Source organism: Coccidioides immitis, assembly GCF_000149335.2.
Source record: "Coccidioides immitis RS genomic scaffold supercont3.3, whole genome shotgun sequence".
Lineage (NCBI taxonomy): Eukaryota > Fungi > Ascomycota > Eurotiomycetes > Onygenales > Onygenaceae > Coccidioides > Coccidioides immitis.
Genome location: NW_004504308.1, coordinates 1488710 through 1508000, shown reverse-complemented (window position 1 = coordinate 1508000; position 19291 = coordinate 1488710). Strand labels below are relative to the sequence as shown.

Genomic DNA, 19291 nt, shown 5'->3' with positions numbered 1-19291 from the left:
ATATCTGCTGTATTCAAGAAAGTAATTCTGTAAAATATTAGCTGGTTAAGGTCATGAGCCTTTTGAAGCACAATAGTGAAGGCAGAGTGAGAAAATTACTTTATATCATCTCAGAATTAAGTAATTCCTCCCTCACACCTGTGTGATGAAGAACTAGCTGCATGATAATATTTAAGAGAGAGATTAATCTTGTTTCTCAACATCCATATAATTTCATGTTTCCCATAGGGTAAGGCAACATGAAAGCACAAAAACAATAGTAAGCTAAAAAAAACAATAAGATTCTCAAGTTTTCTTTCTTCACACATTCCAATTCTTAACTAGCAGAGAATGACACTTGTTCTTTTAATGCATCAGCTGTATAGCAAACATGATGTATTTACAACTCCAGAAGATTCATATGCTACAAAACAGCATCTGTTCATTTGCACAAACATGTCTGTTTCTGAACATATTTGTATTATGTTGAATTAAGGAAATGAAGCTTCAATAGCTATACTGCTCTAGTGTTGTACACCATGAGATTCTTTATACCAGAGAGCCCATGTATTGAAGAGCAACTCATCTTGGCTCACCTCCTTCAACATGTCCCATGGGTGATGGAAGTCTATCACCATCCAGGTCAAAATTTGTTGGAGTTCTCTGATATCCATGTCATTCTGTTTAAGTCAAATCAGAAGCTCAGAGGCTGGCAAGACTGTAGACTTTGAATAAGAACACAAGATGAAGATGGCCACATTTTGGATTTGAGAAAGTAGTGACAGACTAACAGTAATAAAGGCACTGGAATATGACTATCTGTATACAACCAAACCCATCATGTCATTATTATTGCTCTTCAGAAACTTCTGTGATATAAGAGTATAGTTATTGTTAAGGCATTGATTTTGAGAAGCTCTTGTCTTGGTGGATGGACTCTATGACTGCAAAAAGAGAATAATATGGTAAAGCTTAATCACTATGCTCTTTGCAGTTACCTTCTTAGCTCTATACAGAGGTGATTGACTGAGCTCAGCAGCATGGGTTTTGAAATCTGTTTGGTTGTAGATATTGTTCTCTAGTAATGAAGTGATGGCAAAGATTCTGACATACATACAGAGAATCATGATGTTTGCAGCAACATCAAATTCATCACTCTTTAATGAAGTGGGCACCATTCTACTTGTGTTCTCACTGGCCATTACTCTAACTGCAGTCATTAAAGCTATAGTCTGATTTTTTATCTTCTTGCCTGTCAATTCAATAACTGAAAATGGTTCAAAATTTCTCAAGGTACAGGCAAGATTCTTGTAGTTGTCATCTGATAAATCATGCAGTTAGCTGTATCTCTCCTTCTATTTGCTTTCTTGCCAGGAAATTACATCTATCTCCTTTTTTCAAAGCCTGTAGATAACAGGTTCATCAGAGCTGAGGAGAATCAGGTATAAATACAGCAATATCTGTTAGACAGTCTATCTATACAGTAAGTAGAAAACAATAGTAGTAAAAGTAACATTGCATACCAGAACTAATTCTGTGTCATTAAAACATACTCTTGCTTCAAGTTCTCCCATGTTTTGCATTACAGTCACTATTACTGGTTAAATTAAAGATATGTCTGGATATGTGTGTATCTTGAACAAAGATTAATAGAGTCAAAGGATAAGAAGTGAACAATTTCACAAACTTGAGACAGAAATTTCCCTATATATATATACAGCAAGAGAGCCACTTCTTAAAGAACTCTTTTCTAACTCTGTATCTGATGAGTGCTGACAAAAATTTAGTATATGATATCTGATCTCCAGGCATTTACAGAGTCTGAAAAAAGATAATTGTCTGTGTATCATTCTGTCAAAGACATTACAGACATGTTTCATCTGAATACTGGAATCTATATCTGCTGATATACAGTACCCTATTTCTGAAGCTGCTCAGGCTGTAGTAGCTCTGGTTAGCCTGTTAACAAGACAAGAATATAAGAGATAATTCATCTTGCATTACCACCACTTCTAACTTCTTTCACAAAGCCAAGCTGTCTGTAATATTCTGTCAAGCTCAGATAGCTGAGATTTTAGTGCTCATCCAGAATGCAAGCCTTCCAAGTCCAGAAAACCTCTGTGCATTCTCAGGCAGATGCATCATGTTATCCAATCAATGCTGGTTTCTTTTTAATCTTGACAAGCATTAATGAGTGGATTGGTGCTGACAACAGGTAACTATGAAAGAACAAAAATATGAAAAGCTACTCAAACAGAGTTAGCTTCAAAATTCATGAGCTCATGAGTGTAGAATAATTTTGTCAAGATTTAAAAATACAGCACCATGACTGTTGGCAACTAATGTATATATTTGACAGAGGACTGTGATATTTTTGCATTAATCTAAAAGACATGATTATGAAACTGCTAGCCAGAAAAACCAAAATATCAAGAGTCTAAAAACCCACTTTATTAATCTTCTTGAGGTGGATATCACTGTTGTAATCACAAGTCAGAGTGCCCTATAATAAAGGGCAATTATATTACTCACAAGGCAAGAGTTGACTTAGGTGGGATCAGGTTTGAGAAGCCACTAGTCAGGTGATGTTAGTGCAAGAGCTGTTTGTTGTAACAAAAATTTGCAGTATATAGAGAACTTACCAAGGAATAATGATGCTACATTTTTCTTTCTTGACCAACTTCAATACTGCATTCTCAAAGCATAGAAGATAGCAGAAATTAAGTTAATGGAGTGAAGTAATTCCATAGGCAAATATATCCTATCTTTGATAACTAACATGCTACAGTGCCATCTAAGGTAGAAGTTTGCCTTGCATTTTACTGTAATGGTCTGTTTCTTGGTCATAAAGATATCTGGTGTATGCTACCATCACCTTATCTTCTTGAGTTGATCTGCTAACATTGTTTGCCTCTGCAGTAGCTGGCTTTGTATCTGGTCTGTGTTAGAGTCATAGAAACCAAAGAGATATATGAGATCATTGCCTTGAGCATTTCCAGGGGCTACTGACTGGCTAAGCAGCTGGATATTCTTGTTGGCCTGGTTGGAATTCTTCAGGCAACCACACATCTTATTGAAGGAAAGAGAGAGATCAGTCATGACTGTGGACTCTTGTAACAAAAATAATAAAATGAAAAACAAGAGAGTCAAGAGCATGAGAGCTTGATTTTTTGAAAATGCTTCAGTAAAAGTGAGATTCTTTTGATCTTTATATCTCTCTTTAATACTATCATTGATTATAAACAATTAGAAAGAAAGATGCAAAGGAAGTCATAAAGCTAATTCAGGAAAGAAGAGAAATCATAAGTGTGCCAATCATAAGCTATCAATGTATGGGTATAGATCCTGTAGTAGAACCAGAAATGAACACTCTAGTATACATGTGGACAGCTCTCTACATCCAAATAATCTATATCTCACAATTGTATCTCTTGAGCTGATGGACTGCTGCTGTTGAGAGTGTGGAAGAGCCACAAATAAGTGCTGCCAAGCACAGAATCCCATGGCCATTGGTATAACTGATATGGATGAAAAGATTTCCATGTAGTAAAAAGGCATAGTGGCACAGCAGGCCTTCAGTAGGTTTGAAAGCCAAATGCACTACTTGAGAAAAGAATAAAGCTGGGTCTGGAAGAGGCCATTGACAATACACTCCATTCAATATATCTGTGGATTAAGAGTTAACTTGGTATTAAAGGAAACAAGATGTGTCATACCTCATATTGTGGATGGAAGATGCTTGACAAGCCCAGCAGCAGTAAGCAAAATGAGTGATCTGGGAAGTTAGCCTTATTGAAAGCTCAAGTACATTGACCACTCACCATTGCCAACAAATTTCAAGACAATATAGGTGATGAGAGTCAGAGTATGGATGGTTTCTGCAATAACTAAGACCCAACTTAATTATTGATTATGCAGAAGTGAAATCGCAATCAGCAATGCACAGGCTGTATTGAAAAGTACATCAATAGGGAGCTCCTCTGGTATAATAGGCATTTTCATCAGGTTTTGCAGATTGAAGAGATCTGGCATGTTCTTGAGGGCTTTGGTGTGATTTGAGGCCCCACACATACAGTGTTTGAACACCTTATATGTGGGGCCTCAATCCCAGCTAACCCTTGGCCGGGCCAGAGTGGAGATGTCAGCACAATGCTCTCTTGACATTTTTTCTACAAGTTGATGCACACTTTTCTTGTAGATTCTTACCAGTGGCATTCAGCACATTCCCAGGATTATGAGCGCACCAATCTCAGAATTCTGCAGTGGCTTGCGGATTGCCCTGAAATGTTCAACCAGATGAAACATAAATGGGCTGGGGATGCAATTGGCAGGTATATAGAGAGGCTAAAGTGTCTCTTGCTGAAGATATCAGTCATGTTCTGGATTCTTGTGTTGCTGTTGCTTTATCTCACTGCCTACTAATTTCTCTTGACTCAATGCTTGTGTCAGCCTTATTGAGACATTGCTGCCTTATGGCTCTCTTCTGGTGCACTGTCAGAGATTGGCCTGAGTCCTGGGGCATGTGTTTTGTATTTGGTCATTGTCAACAGCATGAGGCTTATCTTCAGACCATTGGGGGGCTGGATTTCAAGCTATCAGACCAACCAGCCGAGCATCAGGGCTACACATGCAATATTGTGATGCAGTCACCAGACACCAATGAGGCTGTTAGAAAACATGGAGGGTCCTTAGGCAGTGCCAAACAGAAAGATGACAAGAAAAAGTGAGCTTACTTTATGTGTTGTCTTTGAGAATCTGGCTAAATAATTTCTTGTGAATGCAGTTCACTTACAGTGGCAAGTCTTTCATCTGGCCAGACTCTCTAAAACTTTAACCTATAACACAGCAAACTTCAAGAGAGCTCCTCCATCTATACCAGGTCAACCTGATACTGCCCAATCTAAAGCCAACAGTTTTGATTTCAACAGGGGGTCTTGCTATTATGCATTGCCTATAGGTGGTCATGGTCCTGGGGATTATGTTCAGAGACTGAATTCCTGTGTGAAGCCTCTGTCAACACCTTCACCAACACCTCCACCTTCACCAATAGGGTTGTCTTGATTCAGCTTCACTGATGATGAAGCAACTGTCTGGGGAAAAGCCCTCCAGAAATTCAACCACCACACTTTGTGCAATAATTGATTTCACAATCTTGACTACAGCACCTTTTCTTCAACTGTTTTGAGACAGTATGCCCTATCAAGCAATGGCCACCCTGTCATCCAGCACCAGCAGCAGAATTTCTTATATTCATTTGCCTACCACTTATCAAGTAAAAGGCACTAACACATATGTTTACCCTCCTTCTGGCCTTGTTCTCCCCTGAAGCCTTTCCATTTTTATTGATGCTTCCTTCCTAATTGCCTGCTTTTGTAGGACTCCATTCATTGACTGTTTTTCTTAAGACTCTTTCTAATGTTTTTCAGCGTGAAGAGGATGCCTTGCTAGCCCCACTTTCAAGTGGGTCTTCTGAGGTGGACTGTGAGTTTAAATTGAAAGACCCACACTTTACCACTACTCCAATCCTCTTCTCATTTCTTCTCTGCCCTTCTTTTTTCTTTTGTGTTAGTCTGGCGCTTCCCATGAAGATTTCCGGATTGGTTTTGTAATAGCTTGCTTTTTGGGTGCATGATCTCTGTATGTCATGCTTTTTTTTTAATGTACATCATTAATTGCAGGAGCTTCTGAAAGAGCTTAATGCCAGAGAGATTTGCCTCTAGCTATCTGTTTGAATATCAGGATTGGAATGCCAGTGAGCTTTTTGAAAGCTTCAGTGTTTTCTTTTATTGCTGCTTTTTTCACATCCAAGCTTCTGCATCTCACTGTTGTTTGAGGAGATGGCAGATCCTTGTCTAACATGATATCTCTTTGGTCACATGATACACTCAGAGCCTCTTTCAGCTCTTGAAACCATCTGGGTGCTGACTGGTGAAGGAGTGATGCAATATGGGGCATGTGGGCAGCCACCAGCCCTTCAACATCAACACTAACTGCTGCACATGGTGGTACATATGCTCCCCTTGTCCCTATGGCATGTATCAGCAGTCTTATGTTTTTTTGTGTTCTTCCCCACAGCATCAAACACAAGATTGACCAGCATCAGCACCTGGGTACCCACATTCTGATCTTGCAATGCTTTCACTGGTCTTAGTGCCAACATCTGGTCCTGGTTATGGGTTACAAGATTACACTTCTCCCCTGCAAGATACTGGAAAAGTGTCCTCTCATTCATCATATTACAATTTGTATGAGGCTGCTCTCAGTGGGTCAGCACTTCCATCCCCCAAAGATTTCATGGTATGGCTGTAATCATGTGACCATGGTGATTCCTTTAATGGCTTGGCAGGATGACCCTTACAGGACTCAGAATGGCAAGAAAGCTGCTAATTAGATTCAAGTACCTCAAAGCATTTCTTTCTATATTGAATAACTTGTCACCAGGCCTTGATGCGGATTAACAATGGTCTGATGTAGTACTGACAGAGAAAATACTTGTGTGACACCAGAAGTGAATTCTCTGCAGTACACTAGGTGGAAAGGTGGTCTTTCATACACCAGTCCCTATTTTAAGCTATAAGGGGATTTTCAAAGATCACCCTGATTGCATACAGGGCAAGCTATGGTACAAGAAAACTTGAAGTCAGAAAACATAAATGGCACTATCCCCGCACATATGCATCTGCACCAACCCGGCCTCTTATGGCTGTTTGGGATGCCATAACAGGCCTGGGAGTTACAGGCTCCCAGACTCTTTTGCCCCAAGAAGAAAATATATAAAGTGGTGTATCTTGAAATTTTTCCTTCTTGGTTTCTGAATACCATCTCCTACTGTCCTATATTGATAGCAAGATGCAGGGTAGAGTGATACTTGTAGAATTGCTCTATTCCTCCATACCTCTCCTCTTGTTCTTGTTTCTTTTCTCCATTGCCTGTTTCTGAAGGATTTCCTCTAAAGGTAGCGCGACTTCTGAAGCATTGGTACTGTGTTGGCGAGTTCTAATCTGCTGCTTGGTTGCAATTGTGATGTTGAGCTATATAAGAAACTCAACATCTTCTGGCTTATGACCACATCACTTACAGGCCTCAGGTGGTGGATGCGCTTATTCTCATCAGCTCTGCTGAATCAGAATCCAATGTTCCAGCAGTAGAGGCCAGACTTGTATGCCCTTTCTCTTTGATCTTTTGAGATTTCTTTTCTGCTGACTTAATTTATTTCCTACAGCTTTACCTATGGACCTCAAGCTTTACATGGCTGGTGACTTTGCTATTGTGTATTGATTCAAAGACAATTAGCTATTCATTCTACAGTACCTGGACAATATATTTGACTGCTGAATTTGTTTTTATTGTGGTGTCTGCTCTGCAGCGCATTCAACCTCAGTCTAGCAAGATTGCTTTTGAAGGCCTCAGACTCGCACTACTTATAATGCTTGTGATGTCAGCTGTTTATGCTTCACATACCTCACCAGCTAAGGGGAACTCTGATCTGGAGAGAGCACCACTCTTGGCACTGCAGGAAGAGCTAAATGGCCTTTACAAGATACAGAGCAGCTCTGGTGTATGCAGCTCTGCTTATAATATTCAGAATCATTGGAACTTCTTTAAGGCATGTGCCTATTTCCTGAGAGAGTGACTGTCACTAACTGCTCTGTGTCAGTTGATGTTTTGTTTCTTTTGGCCATCAGGAAAAAAATGTTACCAGCTCCTCCTGGGCATTGCAGGGTGCCTGGTTGCTGAATGAGTGGTGAACATCACCATCTCTTTAGTTTGGTCTAGTCACAGATTCACTAACAGGCTCCAATAGTAGGCCATCATCACCCATTTCACTTTGAATGTGTAAGTGTTGCTGATTATCCAAAGGAACTGTCCTGTGGAAACAAATATTAGTATTTATACTATTACAGTGGCTTGGTTCAAGTGGTGGTTTGGCATTGCTCACAACACACCTGTAGATACTTCTTGACAATTATGCATATCTCCAAATAACTATTGTGGCATTCAACCATATCATGTCTCTGTTGAGTGATTTTCATGACAAGAAGAACTCAACCGCTCTGGCACAAATTATTTTTTATGGTTAAGGAGCACAAAGTGTGGCCAAGCACATATGTTTTTATGTGGCCCTGATGATTGTGGATCTGGCCTTAGCCATGGGTACACTGTATTACATCTTTGGTTCCTATATGTTGTTAATTGTTGCCACTATAGCTGTAGTGTTAATGTGGACATCTAGCAAACTGATCCACTGTCAATGAGATGGATGGAAGTGCTGGACAGATAAATGGATACACAAGACAACCATCTTCCAAGAATCTCTCAGTCAATGAAGGACAGTGTTGTACTTCAATTGTGTACCATATGAACAATCTTGAGTCCAGTCTGCTGTTCAGGACCAGCTGAAGTCCAAGGCTGTGTCAAGGCTCTGGCATGATATGGGGACTGCTGCGCAATCAACAACTCTCCAGCTGGGGCTGGGAGCTGCCTTGACAATTGCTGCATACAAGATTTGCTCTGGTATGAAGCATGTTGGAAGCTTTGTAATGCTGCTCACTTACTGAGCTCAGCTCTCAAGCCCTCTACAGGTACTCATGAATGGATTTGGGGATTTGACAAAAGATATGGTGGAAGCTGAAGAGTTAATGGATGTTTTGCATCAGACATCAAGCATTACTGACTGATCAGGTGCTCAACATCTGGTTCTTAGACAAGGTCACATCGACTTTCAAGGGGTTAAATTCACATATGATGACAGGGAACTGGTCTTAAAAAATATCAGTTTCCATGTGCTGGCTGGCAAGAAGACTGCCATTGTTGGAGACTCTGGTGCAGGAAAATCAACAATTCTAGGTCTCCTCCACTGGTTGTATGACCCAAATGCTGGGGTTATCAGCATAGACAAACAAGACATATCCAAGGTTACACTTGACAGCCTGAGAGCAATCCTTGGAATTGTTCCTCAAAACATGACCTTGTTCCAGTGCTCAATTAAGGACAATGTTCACTACACAAGGTAAGATGCCAGTGACAAGAAAGTCAAGAACACGTGCAAAGCTGCTGCCATTCATGACAAAATCATGAGTCTCTCATGTGGTTATGACACTGTAGTTGGAGATGGTGGTGTAGGGCTGTCTGGTGGTGAACTGAAATGCATCACAATAGCACAAGCAATTCTCAGAAACCCAAAGATTGTTCTCCTGGACAAAGCTACCAGCAGTCTAGACAGCAAGACAGAAGCATGTGTCCAACAAGAATTGAAAAAACTTTGTGCTGGCCAGACTACAATTATTATCACATAAGTGTCTCTGGGCCTCAATCACTGCATCTACTAATAGTTTCCATCATAGGCATCACCTTTCCACCATCATGGATGCAGACCAGATTCTTGTGATGGAGGATGGGAGAATTGTTGAGAAGAGTACACATTCATATTTGCTGAATCACAAGGGCTCTTACTATCAGTTGTGTGAACTACAAGGTCTCTTATGATTAGCAGGACAGAGTACAAGAAACCATCAGATAATGCCCTAGATTAGAGCTCAATATGTAGCATTCTTCTCCTCTGTGTCTTTGCAGCTGCTACTACTTCTTTCTGACTTCATCCTGCCCTGTGATAACCAAGACCTGTGGCAAGGATCACCCGCTCACCAGATATCAACTCAACCCCTATTCCAAATAAATCAAGCAGGGAGGATGAGGACTCTTGGAGTAGAATTTTCCTTTTTTTCCCTTTTTTACTTTGTCTGGGTTGGTTCTTCTTTCTGAGAAGGAGGGAGAAAGTAGCTAGTTAATTTCCTGGTTCTCAAAGATCATGATAAGGGTGGTCTTTGCACCTTCATCTTCAACCTGGATAGGGTATGCACATCAGAAGAATCTACAAGAAATGTTTTGACAGTAGCTGTGTCACCAAAGAGGCAGCTTTTGATAGCTCTTTTCAATCTCTTCTTGGTCCAAGTGATAACTTCCCAATTTTCTGATATATGGGAGAATTCAACTTTCTCTGTGCTGTTGTCTAGTGATGTAATTGTGCTTCCCTCATTTGAAACATTTACTCAGTCCTTAAAGGACAATGCAAGTACATTGACATCTTGGTCCTCATCTGTGTTTATCTCTATGGTTACAAATCACTGCCCAAGTTCATCAATCTTGTATGCCACTCTTTTGGCCTGATGATCAAAGGTGAATACCAGTTGATACCTTCCACCATTGTATGTGGCACTAAGTAAATCATAGTGGCTGAGTACCATGTGAAGGAAGGTAATTGTTTTTTGTTCTGTTTTGCTTGAAGAGAAGTAAAACTAATGGGTGTATAGGACCAACTGCCAGAGATAGCCAAAGATCCACATGCTGTAGTGGTGTATGACAATTTCAACTTTAAGAATTCTGTGCGAGACCAAGCAATGGGCTTTTCCTGTTTTGTCATGCACAACCTGATGTCTGCTATCATAGTGGTGCCACCATTTCTTCCTGAGGGTGGTCTCTTGCAGTCTATGTTGAATGTCAGCAAGCTAGTGTGTCTTGAAGACATCATCAAGTCTGTTGGTATAACAAGAGATGAGACTTCAGTACAAATATTGTCTTATTTCATCACACACATGATTGCCACTGTCCATCTGTCTGCTGTCAAGTCTGTGTTTCACAGAAGCAACTCTATGCCATCCATGCCAGTTGTTGATTGCCTGCAACCCTCTGCAATGTTCAGTGCTATATTCTACAATAAGGGTACTATTGAAGGGACATGCAACATTCACAAGAAGGTACAGTTGAAGAAACTGGCAAGACTGATTTCTCTGAAAATTCAGCATGGAGTTGTTGATATTTATTCAGTGTTCCCCATTGTTCACACTTTAGTAACCCACCTCTCTATATTGGATATGGCATCCTTGAGTGAATGCTTACATTCCAAGAGAAAGAAAAGGATTTCTGCCAGGCTGAATTCATCCTCCAGAATCTTCAACAAAAATTCTGTTGTGAGTTGTTTGACTGCCTCATCATCAGACAGCTTACTCTAGATGCAGTAATCTTCACCTGAATGTGCAGAAGAGTCAGAAGCTCATCTCTCTATTGACCAGCTGAAAGTAGACCCTCCAGTCAACACAACCAGAGCAGATGAGTGCCTTGTCCAAGTGCTTGATGTAGTTCAATGTCATGATCAGCACTCAACCTTCCTGCAAAGATACACCATCAATGGTGTTGAGGAGACCTGAGAGAGATGAGCCTTGAAGATTGCCATTTTTCAGAGTGGCAGAGACCTGGCTGCCTTCTTCTGTGACTGGTTTATTCTTGGCTGCAAGGAGTAAAGAGAGTCTATCACAACTGGAAGACACTATATTGTGGATGATGCCAACTCAATTCTTGTCTTGTGTAGGTGATATATACTGTCAGGTATTCTCACGCAATGCTTGAGATGGTGTCAGATGTCATGACAATAAGTTTATGAGTATGTGTCATTAGATACAACAGATAGAAGTCTTCATGACACTATGGTATACCATCTGATATGGTGATGTTGGTTTAATCTGGTGTTTGGTCAACTCATTATGCGCGTGATTCTATGGGGCGGAACAATCCAATTATGGCATGGAGATGCTTCACCTGCAATGGCTACTTACCCCACAGCTCTCAACAGAGGAGCTGCAGCGTGCCATATTGGTGTCAAGTCTGGTTAATTTGAGTGGAAGGCCAAATGAGTTCAAGGCTATCAATGTTGCTTTAGAACACATCAATTGTTGTTACACCATCAACATGAAGATGCACAAAAACTCTATGTATGACTTTACTAAGATGTTTGACCAGTTAGCCCTAGCAAGCTCCTATGTTTTCAAGGTGCAGTCACTCCTGGAATATCATTTTGGTCAGACTTCCAACTCAAGACACTGCCGTCAATAACATACTGAGTCTTGGTGGCTCTGGTGGAGAGAAGCAGTATAAACCTTGCTGTGTCTGATGATGATTTGTTTTACCTTGCACAATCAGCATCTGACTAGCGCTGTGAATCATGGAGGCAAGATAGGATACACAAGGGATCTATTCAGTGCCTCAGGAAAGAGCAAGAGCAAAGAATGGTGTTTAGGTGGAGAATATAATGTGTACTAAATTATCTTGCCTTTCTTCACCTTTGATAACCAAACCCAATCACTGGCAGAAACCTTGTATTTAGTCTAGTGTACACATTTCCCCATCCTAGCTACCAACGCGACTCTGGTGTATACTGCAATATATGTTGGCGCATGAAATGCCCTCTTCATGACTCCAATTGCAATCTCCTTGAGTTCACAGCTGTTAGTGTATGGTAAATTTCTTCTTGAATATACTTACCACACTTCTTATCTGTGGCCCCCTTCCTGCTCCACATTAACTACAGGTCCAAGATCACAGCTGATTCAAGACTGGCAAATAAAACTCACTTCTATAACATTAGAATCACATTTCACTTGTGTTCTTTGGTATTCAATATGTCATGCCACCACAAGGCACCTTTCATGCCCACAGGAGTATTTCAGCTTTTTGTAATCACACATTTTGGAGATCAATGTGATAATAATGTATTTATGGTCTGATAGCAAGTGTGCTTAGTGAGTTTGAATAGACAATAGATGGTCTGGACCACCTGCAGTGTTCAGAAATATTACAGTACTAAATGATACTCAGCATCTTGCATTCTGAAGAATGGGTCAATGAACCAGACATAAACAGCAGAACTCTGTTGTTGATGCAGAAATGCTCTCTTGTGCATATAGAAGGCATCTTAATCTCCCCTCCTTCCTTTCTTTCTGTCTTTGTTTTTTTAACTGCTAGCCCTAATCCACCCACATGAGTTTGAACCCAGCCTGCCAACTGAGTCAAATCTTGCTGCCAGAAAATTGCTGATCAGGGCAGACCCTCTGTTGTCCACTCATGTAAATTTCCATTCCTGAAAGCCATGTCAAACATCATGTCTTTGCTTACCTGTCAGTAGACTTGCACAAAGAATCAGGTGAAACTGAGCAGGAAATAAAACAGCTCAGGTCAGTGGCATGGAGTGCCCATAGTTCTTATTGGCTGAGATACATGTCTGATCCCTCCAAGAGATCTTGTTGTGTGCCTGGAGATATAATACTTCTAGCATTCATGCTCTGATGTAAAAGAAATAAAGAATTAGGGAAAGCAGGAGTTACTGCCACCACATTGTGAAGGCAGGAGATGAATTGAATTTCTACCAGTGTTTTGAAAATCTCAACTGCATGTTGGCCACTATCAAGTCTGCAACTGGTACTGTATGACTTCCTAGTAAACCAAGCTGTCCTAACAAGTTATAGAAGAACTGGAAATCATGATGGAGATGCAAGATCCCAATGAATGGCCTACTTACCTTTCTATGTGTTTGCCAACAGTGCTGCTGGCACCACCAACACCATCAACCATTGAAACACTTGACAACATTCTTGAGGTTTTACCACATCCCACAGCAACAGAGAGCCAAGTTGGGGTTGATCAGATGCAACAAGAAACATTTTGGGTCAGGGACAGAATCCCAACTTGTTGCATGGTGGAAGAGAATCAGGTACTCAGTGAACCAAAAAGAATGAATGGAAATCAGCATGAGCCCATCACCAGGGTATTTAAATATTGGGTGGATGAAGAGAACAAAGCACTCCTTGAAGTGAGACAGGCATATCCTGACAAAAGCTGGAATGAGATTTCAAAACATGTTCACAATTGAACCCCTGGTGCTTGCAAGAACCAGTATGGCAAGCTGCACAAATCAAAATCTGTTGTCTGGAAAGGAAAAAGTTGGACAGCTGAAGAAAACAAAAAGCTCCTTGAACTGAGAGAGGCATATCCTGACAAAGACTGGTGTGATATTTTGGAACACTTTCACATTCAAAGTCTTTCTGCTTGCAAGGTCCATTATGAATGGATCATCAAGAGGAGATGAACCAATATCTCCTGAGGTCAAGTTGGAAATCAAAGAGGGGCTGAAACATGCCATGTAGACAGAGAATTCCCATAGTCAACATATTGATTGCATTGCTAGAACACAGACTTGATGTCTTTTTTGGGTTGTCTAGCAGAGTTTTGTAGACTGCATGTCAAAGGCACCAGGCAGCACATCAGATATCTCTAAGCTGGGTACTATTCATGGCACTTACATGATTCTCCTTCATTTAAATGAAGTGACAGACAACATGAAGCTGGAGAGACTAGCCATCCTTCCATGCCATGAGTGGGAAAGTGCATTGAGAGTTCAACCTGTTTTGAGCCCTAGACTGATACCAGCCTTTCTGATATCTACATTCTTGGACTAAGATGTAAATGTACTCCAAACTGGCAAGTGACCTCAGATCCTTTGGTGGCTGGCAGGCAGGTTGCTTTTGGAATTTGGGCTTTGTTTCTGGGTTAAATTTTCATCACCATTGGTGACAGAGAGCATTTACTCCAAGAAATTGACTCTTGTTTTGTATCCCATTTCAAAGTCCGCAGCAAACTGGATATGTATTGGTGATATGTCTGCAATCTGTATCCTTCTGATTCATGGAACTTAATGATCTCTGTGTAGAGCTTGAATTACTCAACCATCATTTAATCTCATTTCCACACATACATTTTGCTTGTGATAATAATTGGTACCATGTATACTCCATATGTCACTAATAGCAAGATATCCATTCTACACCTTATGTGGCTCATTTGGAAGACAGATACCTGATAAATTGGTCCATTTTGACCACAGATACTACTCTACAGAGGAAGCACACAACACCCTGGCTCAGCAAATCAAGAAGTGCGTCAAGCAAATTCGCGAAAGGAATAACAAGCAACACAAGAGGGACATCATTGTCTGGTAAGAAGGGCAGCTGAACTCAGAGATTGATTTTCTTAATCAAGAGTGATTTGAGAACTGGAATATAGCCATCTGGGCACCCATTACTACTGGTGAGAGAATAACTAAGGCAAAAGCCTACCTGCGGACCCTGAAGGAGCAGAATGCAAACATAGATTTGCCAGTCAAATGGATAGACTGCTGTACATCCAAAGAGAATCATACAGAGAGATGGGAAAGAGAAGCACTAATCCAAGTCTATACTACTGACAATGACCCTAACAACAATGAACTGCAGCTTGAAGAGTCACCACTGCCCAACAAAAACAATTTCTGATTAATGAAGATGCTCATTGGTATATGGCAGTCATATGCAATTTGCCAAATTTGAGGTGCTCTGTATCTGAGAGCCAGTTGGCTGAGAATACTTTGACAGAGGAACCACAAGGCCAAGCAGAGGAGGACAAGAAGGTATATTTCCTGCAGTCAACTGTAGTGAGTGTTGACAATGAGCCTTATGGAATTACTGTGGCCCAAGAAAGAAGTTTTTGTCTAACTCAAACCCAGGTTTCTGAGAGGGAAGACCTCAAGTCAGTAATGAAGAAACACCATCCACCCGCCCAGGAATATGACCCTCAGCAGCCCATCATCATTACATTCAAATGGTATTAGCTACCAGCAGATTTCTCTTCAAAATTCATGATATAATACTCTTACAATTTGTGTACTTTCTAGAATGATAAAAATAAGTTCATTAGAAATATAAAGAACTTGCTCATGGCAAGAGTTTGACTTGATGCTTTACTTCAAGAGAAAGAGTTAGTAATACACTTCCTGCAACATCATCAGCCCAATCAAGTTTCAACAATGGTGTTGGGTCATAGCAAACCATATTACACCTGGAAGAAAAACTATATTGTTGAGTTGAGAAACCAGGGACACAGCTGGCTAGCAATAGTGAACTTGTTCAATAAAGCTGTTGATGCCAATCAACAACAGACAGAAAAAGCTATCAAATTACAGTGGAAGCACATCAGATGGTGCAGAGGTGATATATCAGGCTGCAAGACTGAGCATTGAGCTCCAAGCCACCTAATGTAAGTACTAAATAAAGTTCTTCATGTGAGCTTTTCTTGCAGACTCTCAAATAGAAACAATCTACTGTCAGTGGTGTGAATATCTCAATGCCCAGCTCTAACCTCAATCATTGCACCAATTAAATGGAAATACAAACAGATAAATGTTGACAAGAGAACTGAGTAAATAAATGTGAGAGAAGAGATAAGTACTTGATGGAAATGTTGGAGTGTGTTTATTTGGCACTCAGTGCTGTATATAATTAGCAGTCTCAAATTTATTCCAGTTCAGCTGCCAGAATAAGCACTCTTTGAGATATAAATACCAACCAAACCATTTCTCTACACCAGCAGGTAGGAACTACTGGAATGTCAAATAAATAAGACTTTTTAACTGAATTATAGACTGGCATGTGGTAGATTATACTCAACACTCACTTCCTCTGAAGGGTATTTACACAAGAGTCTCAAGATGCTCACTATATTGCTGACCTGCAGAGAATGCTAGCCAAAGCAGGTGAAGCAAATCAAAGAGCATGACTTACCCAAAATGAATCTCTGGAATGTTATAATCAGACAGAGACTGAGTGCAAGCAGCTGGTAGAGCAATACAGACAGCTGGCAGAGCAGTATAGACATCTTGTAGAGAAGCATGAACAGCTCTGAAAGATGCACATCAAGTTACTTATGCTTAGAGAAGAGCTTGTAAGCAAGTTATCTGATGCTGTTGAATCACAAAATGTGGCAAATACAACAATTGTGATGCTGGAAGCTGAAATTAGAATCTACTAGCAGTGTTCATTTTCTACTCAGAATAACAGAGAGAAGGCAGGTGACAAGACTTGACACATTTTTCTACTGGTGGTTAGATGTGTGATTTTTATTCAGATGATGTTTATATTGGTCAGCTATTGCTTCTTTATATGCAATTGGAAATGTATGAACAATCTGAAATGTATGTAAGTGTCTAGTGGAAAGCTGGTCATTTAAATAAGATTATTAAGGTTCACAGAACTGCTGCCTACTGCACTGCAGTTAAAATTGCTTATCTTGAAGCCCTTAACATGTGCTAGTGACATCATGTTTCATTGGTGAAACAGCTACTTTAAGGCTAAGAGAAGAGTTGGAGAAAGATCAAGATCAGCTCATACTAAGCTAGATTTAACACACCATAATCCAAAAAGCAACTAATAAGCAAGCATATACAGCAGGAAAAGCAACCAATGACAGGCATCCAGCACTATTTTCAATGGGGACAAAGAGTGTTGCTGTTGGAGAAATAGAGATACAGATTATATGGCTGCTGCCAGAGCTTTGTAAAGTTCTTTGAGATGGCCTGGGTATTCCTGTATAGAATACCCCCAATAGTATTGTTGAGAGACCAGAAGATAGCTGGAGTGAAGCAGAGATGATCAGTTGAATTGTGCCTGTGGCTGTTGGCAGAAATATTGATGTCCTGTTGCTTTCTACTACAGTGACATAAGTTGCATCTGAAGACATATGTAGTGAGAATGGATGTGTGCAAAGTGCCTTCATGCCTGCTATAGAGCCAGAAGGGTGCCCTAATATTGCTTGAGAGAAGCCTGGTGACATGCTTTCATCTGATTGGCTTGCAAGGGAAAAAGCAGAAGCCAGAAAAAGTGTAACTGTCTGCATGTTTAGTATTATAAGAGTTCAATATTGCTAATATAGCTAGTATCTGAAAACTGGCAAAAGTGTGGGTATAAATACTAGTAGGCAAATTTCTTTGTATCAGGCTGATAAATCTTCAGATCTGATGAAATGCTAAATTGAGGATCAAGTGCTGAAGCTTTAGCTGCCTGTACCTCTTTAACACTGACTTTGCTAACCTAGATATAGAGTGCCCTTATTGATCTTTTTCCTCTATCATCCCATCAATTATGATGTTGTAAGATGGTCTCTAAACATATCAGTAGGCCTCAAAACTGAACATTCTATACTAAGCTGAAGCTAAAGATGGTATGCTCAGAATTCAGATTCCACCAAATCAAACCTGCAATTCCTATTGAAAAATCCTGAATAAACCAAAGATAGCAACCCCTCATCTTGATATGCTTTTCACCACACATCTCAGCAGCCACTTCAAACAGGCATTTGAACAATTACACCAGAGAATTTGAAAGACTTTTTATGCTGTCCTGGCATGCAACAGCAGCTTCAAAAATTCAGAATCTGTCTTACAAACAACCTCAAATAGAGAAAAATAAGATAGTGATGGTATCAAATCAGACTAAATTACATCTTTATGTCCAATAATAATTGCTTAAAAGAAATTTAACCTCTGGAAGAATATTACAGAAAGCAAACAGAAGAATAATCAGAGATAAACTGGAGTTGACTTAAGCAAAAGAGACAATTAGAAAGATTGGCCAAAACATATTTCAGAGTTTTGAGAGCAAACTTCAGTTATATATTATTCTTCAAGTGATGGAAAAATCCAGGAAACCAGTAGAGCTAAAAATGCATTCAAAATTTATGGTCAACATTGAAAGCCATATAGTTGTATATCCTGTTTGACAACCTGACCAGATGCAACATAAGCTCCTTTATGAAGGCTAACTCCCAGGTATATGATACATTCAGGGCCTACCCAACACTCCTGCTCTATGACAATGGAGTCTTGTGTTGGAACATGAAAGGGAATACTGGCTGTCAGTATCTGGACACCTGCTCCAATCCAAGTACATGCACCAATCCTGATAGGAAAGTTGTCAAGAAACTGGCAATTCTCACTTATCAGGACATCCTCCCCAATTTGAAGATTTTACCCATAAAGGCATTTGAAGGGCGATTCAATGAATAACTCCAGGTGACAGGGAAAGAGGGCCAGCATTTGGTCATGGCATCAGAATGTGTAGAAAGAGCTGATTCTGCTCCTGCTGGCAAATTGTGGAGTCAGGCTTACAGGCCTCATTAAATCTCCACAGTGCCATCCAGCAACACTCACAGTCATACTGCAGAGCATCAGAGTCAGATGTTTGAATATAAGCTGATTCAGAAATGATATCTTAGCTCTGGATTTTGTGAGTTTGCCTTTCTCAAGATTTGGTTGTTCCTTTCACTTTAAGTTAGTAAACTGCTGAGAGAATGATTGTGAGTTTCAATTATTATCTTATTTCCAGTTCTTATCCACTCTCTTAATATTCCAGATACCTTCAAGCTTCATCTTCTCTTTGAATCTCAGCATGAATTTATCCACACTCCCATTTTCTGCAGTGTCTAGTCCATTAATGCCCACTATAGACAGGTAGTAAGAAAATGAATGGTGGTTGCAGTGCTGCCTGGGTCTCCAGCTATTGCAGTGCTGCTAGCTCAATCTGGTGCCTCAACCCCAGTAGATGGTGACTTGCTACTGTATTATTCAAAAACAATACCAGTAGTGTCATGTAATAATTTTGAGGGTTACATTAAACAG

At 40.2% G+C, this 19291-nt stretch overlaps 5 protein-coding genes across 5 annotated transcripts; 2 read left to right on the top strand and 3 right to left on the bottom strand.

The window, feature by feature from the left end:
* Positions 1-503: 503 nt before the first annotated feature.
* CIMG_12152 (uncharacterized protein) lies at positions 504-1181 on the bottom strand (the record flags this gene model as incomplete). Its single annotated transcript, XM_012358574.1, has 3 exons — positions 504-659; positions 807-917; positions 978-1181. 3 exons carry the CDS (start codon positions 1179-1181, stop codon positions 504-506), a joined length of 471 nt encoding a protein of 156 aa, XP_012213997.1.
* A 969-nt stretch (positions 1182-2150) lies between these two features.
* CIMG_12153 (uncharacterized protein) lies at positions 2151-3975 on the bottom strand (the record flags this gene model as incomplete). The annotated part of the gene is made up of 10 exons (XM_012358575.1): positions 2151-2198; positions 2429-2456; positions 2512-2553; positions 2622-2667; positions 2803-2918; positions 2990-3205; positions 3400-3497; positions 3696-3754; positions 3801-3866; positions 3924-3975. 10 exons carry the CDS (start codon positions 3973-3975, stop codon positions 2151-2153), a joined length of 771 nt encoding a protein of 256 aa, XP_012213998.1.
* A 1698-nt stretch (positions 3976-5673) lies between these two features.
* CIMG_12155 (uncharacterized protein) lies at positions 5674-7801 on the bottom strand (the record flags this gene model as incomplete). Its single annotated transcript, XM_012358576.1, has 11 exons — positions 5674-6005; positions 6094-6232; positions 6338-6362; positions 6461-6540; positions 6669-6790; positions 6875-7010; positions 7058-7097; positions 7208-7272; positions 7441-7465; positions 7524-7612; positions 7772-7801. The coding sequence occupies 11 exons, from the start codon at positions 7799-7801 to the stop codon at positions 5674-5676; spliced, it is 1083 nt and encodes a 360-aa protein (XP_012213999.1).
* Positions 7802-10145: 2344 nt separating this feature from the next.
* On the top strand, positions 10146-11199 carry CIMG_12157 (uncharacterized protein; the record flags this gene model as incomplete). The annotated part of the gene is made up of 3 exons (XM_001241209.2): positions 10146-10184; positions 10290-10946; positions 11116-11199. The coding sequence occupies 3 exons, from the start codon at positions 10146-10148 to the stop codon at positions 11197-11199; spliced, it is 780 nt and encodes a 259-aa protein (XP_001241210.2).
* Positions 11200-12910: 1711 nt separating this feature from the next.
* CIMG_08374 (uncharacterized protein) lies at positions 12911-13894 on the top strand (the record flags this gene model as incomplete). The annotated part of the gene is made up of 4 exons (XM_001241210.2): positions 12911-12930; positions 13118-13227; positions 13275-13618; positions 13703-13894. 4 exons carry the CDS (start codon positions 12911-12913, stop codon positions 13892-13894), a joined length of 666 nt encoding a protein of 221 aa, XP_001241211.2.
* Between the last annotated feature and the right edge of the window lie 5397 nt (positions 13895-19291).